The sequence below is a fragment of the Lycium barbarum genome, chromosome 7 (genome assembly GCF_019175385.1).
Source record: "Lycium barbarum isolate Lr01 chromosome 7, ASM1917538v2, whole genome shotgun sequence".
NCBI classification, from domain to species: Eukaryota; Viridiplantae; Streptophyta; class Magnoliopsida; order Solanales; family Solanaceae; genus Lycium; species Lycium barbarum.
The window spans coordinates 32,048,731-32,056,357 of NC_083343.1; the positions used below are offsets into that span (position 1 = coordinate 32,048,731).

General features: G+C 39.9%; 1 protein-coding gene across 1 annotated transcript; it reads right to left on the bottom strand.

The window, feature by feature from the left end:
• Positions 1-1,733: 1,733 nt before the first annotated feature.
• On the bottom strand, positions 1,734-2,855 carry LOC132601449 (photosystem II D2 protein). The gene has a single exon (XM_060314529.1). The coding sequence runs from the start codon at positions 2,493-2,495 to the stop codon at positions 1,734-1,736; it is 762 nt and encodes a 253-aa protein (XP_060170512.1). The 5' UTR covers positions 2,496-2,855.
• Between the last annotated feature and the right edge of the window lie 4,772 nt (positions 2,856-7,627).

Below are 7,627 nucleotides of genomic sequence, written 5' to 3' on the forward strand. Positions count from 1 at the left end.
GTCAATCCGAGGCAACTTATAAAAGTTATGGTCATTAGGCAATATGGAGTTTTTCAGGAATAGGAACTTTCATGAATCATTTACTATCCGATCATATAGAAAGCTCGAGGGCAGTAGTTCGACTATTTTAAGAACTCTAATATCAAGAAGTGGATAAGAATAATAATGCATGCTCGGAACTTATGAGTAGAATTACCCCGAATCTTATATCGTTTCATACTTACATCTAGGACATGCCAAAAGAAAGAAAGGATAGGCTTTACATACCTTTGGCGCTTAATCCATGACTCGATATGTACACGTCGCCCAAAATATCTCAACCTATATTAAGACGTCAAGACTATAGTTAAGCTGCGAAATGGCATAACACGTACTTTAACGTTAGTAACTTATTTCCTAACAATTGGGCAGCACTTCCCTTATATCGTTCAACCTTCTCACATTTACGCCAACTATACAATAACCAACATAACAACAACCAAAGCACGTCTAAGTTATCGCATTAAGAACTAGTCGAGGCAAGATTCGAAGATACTCCAAAACAGTCCACATACGTTTTGCATACAATATCTCATGCATTCCTTTCTTATCAAATTAGTGATTCACATTAGCAACGACACAACAACGACTTCAGCCCTTATGTGCAAGAAAATTATCTTAACTTTACAACAAGCCCCAAAACAGCCCGTCAATGACAATCAACACAACACAAGTTTTAATGACACTTAGTCCGCCAATTACCCAAGATTAACAACATAACACATTATCTCTATCCTTAACTCCTCAATTCAATAAGAACAGCCCACTAAACAAATATGACTTCATCTTTAATCATCAAATTCCCTTTACTTTCATCATCTAATTCATGACAACAACAACAACAATACTAGTTAAAATTTGCTCACAATTTCTAGCCTAAAACAGCCCCCACGGCCCAAACAAAGCTTCAATATCAACCCACACAATCTTTGCATTCAATTCCACATCCACTACTTCATACCAAGATTAATCATTTCCAAAACATGGAAAAAGGGAATGAAATCTTACCTTAGAAGCAAAGCTCTTAAAGTCAACATGTAACCTCTTCAAGAACAACCATGGCCGTGAGTTTCCATGGCTGTTGTGATCTCCATCTTTTTCCCTCAATTAGCCATGAAATCCCTCAATTTAATTATGTAGAAAGGAAGGAAGAGGGGCTGGCCGAGAGCCCCTTAATGGCTGCCATGGCAGTGACTCTTTTCTCTCTCAAGCTTAGCATTTTTCCTCTCTCTCAATTCTTTTTCTACAAGATGAAAATGATCCTTTGTTGATGACTTAGTCATCAATCCTAGTATTTATATGTTGTTTATAAAGTGGACATGTGTCCACTCTTGTGACATGTGTTAACTTTTTATTCAACCACCAATCAAATTCGGCCATGTGTCGTGGGGCCCACTTAGTGGTCTAATTAGCTTAATTAATCACTAATCCCTACTTAATAATATGATCATGGCTAATTAATCCTTAATCTCCATTAATATTTCTATACTAATTGGAATTTATAACAAATAGTGCACTGACTAAAATTGAAAAATTAAAGGCACTTATTTTGTATTCCAAAATAACCCCGTCCTTAACTTATGTCGATTAGCTTGCGAATAACTCGACGTATAAAAATACGGGGCATAACAAAAGAGCCAAAGGAATCAAGAATAAAGAGCCGAAAAAGGCAACAAAAGAGAGAAAGGGAGAAATCAAAAAGGAGAAAAAGAATCATACTTAACGCTGGTGACCATTGAATAAGTTTCTTCGGCTTGAGTTGGGTTAAAAGCACGGAATGTATTTGCACCATCACCGTCTTCAAATAAAGTCTTTTCTACGGTAGCACCATGAATGGCGTATAGCAAAGCAGCGCCCAATACACCGGCAACTCCCATCATATGAAAGGGGTTCAAGGTCCAATTATGAAACCCTTGAAAAAAGAGGATGAATCGAAATATTGCTGCTACACCAAAACTAGGTGCAAAGAACCAAGCAGACTGACCTAGTGGATAAATCAGAAATACAGAAAGAAAAATAGCGATTGCATTATAAGGTCTCAATTGAACAGATCGAGCAAGCTCGAATTGACGTAACATGAAACCTATTAGGCCAAAAGCTCCATGGAGAGCAACAAAAGTCCACAGACCCCCCAATTGACACCAACGAGTAAAATCTCCTTGTGCTTCAGGACCCCATAGTAACAACAACGAATGTGCTAAACTATTAGCAGGAGTAGAAACCGCGGCAGTTAAGAAATTGCAGCCTTCCAAATAAGAACTGGCCAATCCATGGGTATACCATGAAGTTACAAAGGTTGTACCTGTGAACCAACCCCCTACAGCAAAATAGGCACAAGGAAAGAGCAATAGACCGGACCAGCCTACAAAAACGAAACGGTCCCTCCGTAACCAGTCATCCATAATATCAAATAAATCATTTTCGTCTTTGGTAAACTTACCAAGGGCTATAGTCATAGTGATCCTCCTATTCAACTACTTCGACCATTTCCGAGCACCTCATATCTTTTTCGGGGCGTCCGAAGATTCGATCATTTTTGTATGATTTCTCTTGCACTGCCCCTTCCAATGGGTTTCGAAGATAAAAATCCTTTATTGATTAGCCCATAAACTGACCTAGGTAAATCCATGAACTCCATTGGATTATTCCTTCTGACTAAGCATATGAACCCTGAATTGTCCTAATAAGACAATTCAATCAATCCCTTGTTTTGAAAGAACTGTTCAAGGACCAAACGGTCCCTTGCCTTCATACTTCATATAAATAAATCTAAAACCCCAGAGTATATCTTTCCACGGATCAAAGGAAAAAAGACAGTTCGATCGAATATTTATTTTGAGATTCTTTTATCTGTTAGAAAAAAAGATAATCTACTATTTTTCCTTTTAGAAAATCAAAAATTCTAGAAAAATCTATAAATAGGAGACTGGAAATGAAAGTCTCTTTCTCGGATCTATTCTTCATCACACTGTTGGAACAAAACAAAAATACCGGATGCAACGATATTGAAATATTTGGTACATGAAGCCACGATCTGATAGATATACATCGAAAACTACAATCTACAACATATAATATAGATATATAATCTAGATAGAAATTAAAATATAATATAGAAGAAATTCATCTTTGATCTAGAATCAAAGAAAGATAATAAATGGCTCTTATGGTGTGACTTGGAAGAAAGGTTTCTCGGTAGAGGAAAGGAATAAGAATTTTTGCCTATAATTTATCCTATAGAAAATCTAGTAACAAGAAGATTTCATCGGAAATATCGACTTTTGTGGAGTCCAAAAAAATGAAATTCCAAAAAATCAACTGCTCATGCTCTAATTTCATCTCTATTGAATTTGAATATCATAATAGCGGATATAGTCATGATTCAATAGGTCAGGTCCACTTACTTTTTCTTTTGTTGATTTCAAATGGGTTTGGTTGGTATAACGGAAAATAGGAATATTTGGTGATTCAAGAAGTGACTTTTCATTATTCCAAAATTCTGAATAATGAAAATTGACTAAACAAATGTTCCACTTTATAACTAAGTATAATGATTAAGTATAATGATAATGTATTATCCAGTTAGTTAATTTAAACCAAATCAAAATACAATTCTCCCCTCAAATATGAATCAAATATGAATACTAGATTGGAGTTTTACAAAGCCCCTTATCGGATTTGAACCGATAACTTACGCCTTACCATGGCCTTACTCTACCACTGAGTTAAAAAGGCCTTTTTTATTTCATTCCCGAATTATTCACTATGTGGATAAAATATCTATATGTACATATATTATAAACATAAGTATATATGCATAAGTACATGCAGTAGATACATAGTGTCTAGTGGCTCATTGTTGAATAAAAAAATGGATTTACCTACCAAGTCTAAGAGAAAATGCAATGAATTGTTTCAAGACCAACTCGAATTGCTTTTTTTTTCTTTTCCCACCAGAACAAAATTCACTTGATTGATACATGTACATACCGCGAAGTCACTCGAGCAAAGCGATAGGTTGTGGGCAATGTACACAAAAGTGTCTTACCCTCTTGACCTTTGGTTAGGAAGGGGTTTACCTTTTGGATCCCTATGTTAAAGGGGCCCTTTTACGTAGAGAACTTAAACCTAAGCAGTTGAGACTTCCTCCAGATGAAGTCCATCTTGGCCCTGGGGCCGTGGACTTCTTGGAATGGTCAATTCTGCGAAGGTGTGTATATACCTAGTTAGAGTATCTCGCCTAGTATGCTCAGAAATCAGTTCACCCTCTATTAGATCTTGGTTTGATGGTCCAGAGAGGCATATTTTGAACGAGGCTGGTCCTTCTAACGGCAAGGGAATCAGCGGATTAATCAGTCGCAATTCTCCCAGCAGCTATCCATTTTCTTTTAGTTTGCCAGTTAATGACTGAGCTGTGATTGTATAGGTGGTAGAGCAAGCTGGAGCGGAGGCAGCCTGTAACAAGGAAGACAAAAGTCTCCTTACGCCGCTCATGAAAGACTACCTTCCAAAAAGGTAGCTGGAATACGGGGGAAGTGTGGGACCAGTATGACTCATTTAGGCAGGACATAGATGTTTTGGTAGGTAAGAAAGTTGAAGGCAATGAAAAGCGGAGGAGGTCAAGCTTGATTACTTTTTCTTTTTTCGGTATGCCGCAGTTTAGTATAAGGAGCAGATTCCCGCTCTAGGCTCTCTCAATCAAAGGATAGTCTCTATCAATCTCCTGGCCGAAGTCAGTCTTAAACTCCGCGGCGGTTTCCAAGTCCAATCCGAGTATTCACGCCTATGGACTCCCCTTTTGAAGGAAGCTTGCGAAGGGCTGAATGAGAGATAGAGCTTCGATCAAGAAGAATAAAATTGTATACTAGACCTTCCCTCACAGGAGAACTAATCAAGGGATGAGCGCTAAAGCCGTTCTTTTTTTCCTTCATTTCATAGCGGAAAGTTGACATTTGGGTATTCAACTTTGTCTTGCTGCTCAGTGAGACGACACAGACACATAAGGTTTAAGCTCAGCCTCAGAGGCAGTCTCTCTATCCGGCCCAGCTGCTTCAGTCTCTTTCTCTTTATCCGCATTCCCATACGGATTAACAAGCCTTTCTATACTCTCTTCCTAGCATTAGAAAGTCATCTAAATCTACTAAATAAGAATAAATCCTCCTACATTAGTATAGGTGGGGCAGAAGGTTTGAGCGGAGGCAGGCAAGTTTGTACGGTAGAGTTTTTCTTGGCCTACTCTTTCCTTTTTTAAAAACGAGCAAAAGTTCTAAGGGCCTCAAAATCTGCTTATAGAAAAAATGAAGCTTCACGTATGTGATTGCCTTGTTTTCCACTTTACATATTTACGAGGTAAACGTTCTTCTTATAGCTCTTGCTCAACTCCTTTCGTGGCTTCTTTCTTTTTCTCAATATGATTCTTCAAAGATGCTAAAATTGACTATCTCATGGAAGGGAGTGGGATGTGAGAGAAAGTCTTACGATCCAACTATCTCTTGTACCCCTAATTGGCGCTGGGGAGTCTTCATCTTGGCATCCATCGCAACTCCCCATGCTGGTAAGAAAAGGGTCAACCCGGTGGCGCATCGACGTCTTGAGCGAGTGAGAGCCTTGATCCAAGGCTAGGTGTTGTCGCAATCCGCAGAAGTTGCTTCAATCGAAGGTTGCGCAACCGGCAATAAAGACATTGCTCTACGACTCCTTAGAGGTTGGGGAGTGGAAGAAGATTCATCACCGGGCTGGACTTTAAGACCTTAGTTGAAAATACCTTACCTCATTCATGGGGATCTAATACATCATCGTCTAGGGGCCTAAGAGAAGGAAGATAGATCACCAAGGCTGATTTTTAGCCACAACCTAAAGGAAGGGGCATTTTCGTGGACTGGACGAGAGAGATAGTCATTCCGAACTCCTTCTGCCCTTGGGGAAAGAAAGACTTTATGATCACAACTCTGGTATGAGTACCATTTTCTCTTCACTTAACCCATCAACATCATTGGGTAAGCTAAAGCTTGCTGATGGCTCTACTACTCCCATTGTTGGGAGTGGTACTGTGAAAGAAAACCATCTCATCCTTACCCTTGAATTCTCTTTTATATGTTTAGTCTTTTAATCTCTTGTCTGTGAGCTCCTCTCCTTACAATCAAGTGGATTTCACTCCAACACAAAAAAATCCTGAACTCCAGTGTAACTTTCGTCTCTAATCGGTGTCTTTTTTAGGACCCGAGGACGGGGGGATCCTTGGGAGTGGACGTGAGGACAAGGGGATCTACAAAACATCCTTGAGACTTCTGGTCTTATGTCCTCCACACAGTCCTTGAATGCTTCTTATTATAATGAAGTCGAGTTATGGCATCGTAGATTAAGGCATCTTCATGTGTCAAAGATGCGAGTCTTAGTTCCTAGTTTATCTGAATCAGGTGTGTCTGGATCCGGAATCATGAATAGATAGGGGCAGCATATGCGGGGGCTTCTCTGGAAGAAGATCTAATAGGGGATCTCGAGGTTGAAGATGAAGATCCATATGCATGTACGAATGAAGGTACAGATCGACGATCCAATTGATCTGGGACCCGAGGCATAGCAATCAGAGGCGTAGTGCATAGTATGTTGGAAGGTTCTTATAAAAGAAAAAACAAACTAAAGGCCTTTCATAGTCTCCCCAAGTATCACGGGGGTGGAGCCTCTTCTATGAGTACCTCGTGAGGGGGTGCGGTGCCCTCATCCGCCCCTTCTTTTCTTCAGGAAACCTATTTCAGTTCTTCCTACCACCGGGAAATTGGAGGCCGTTCGATGGTCACATGCCACTCACCATCATTATGTAGATGTTCCATGGAGGGGCAGCCCGTTTCGGGTACCTGTAATTGGGTGGTGCGCTATAGATCGGATCCTCAGTCTCAAGGATGAACGAAGGAAGACGGCCCTACCGGGGGAATCTCCGTAACGATTCCAACGGCCTAGCTAACCGTTGAATCAATGTCCTCTTGATCGGGACACCAGATTGAATCTATTTCGGTCTTTTCCACTCTTGAACATTAGTTTGGAAATCTTCATTCTGCATATCTCCTCGTCATTTGGGTATGAGCTTCTGGGCCTAAATCGATCCCAAATGAAAGAGGTGATGGCATCGTATATAAGATGAGAAGTTCAAACCGCTTCAACAAATGAGCTTAGCTAGCTCAATCAGTGCGCTGGAGTTCCGTCCTTGAAATCTCTCTGCCAGGGAAGCACTCTTCTTGTCGTTTCAACCTTTCCTCATATCTAATTTGGCCTGAAGTCTTTCTTTAGCCTGATCAGATAATGGTGCTCTACTTTTGGACATCGGATTTGAGATCACACAATTCTTCGTTTACTAATGTAGGTGGTTGTTAACCACTGAAGTCTAGTTGATGTTTACATATGTAACTTAACCTATCATATTTATATATGAGACTTTGACTATGTCGTCATCTATCTGTTATCGGGAATGGCTCTTTTGTCCTCTGGTATCGGGCATCCGGAATCAGTATCGTTAATTGGCAATTTCTCTCTTGTGCCATTAGCGAATCCCTTTAGAGGAGTCGCCCGGTCATCCCTTGCAATTCAATTGGGA

What these genes read in the sequence shown, in the direction of transcription:
- LOC132601449 (XM_060314529.1), bottom strand. Translation starts at nt 2,495, where the DNA reads ATGACTATAGCCCTTGGTAAGTTTACCAAAGACGAAAATGATTTATTT.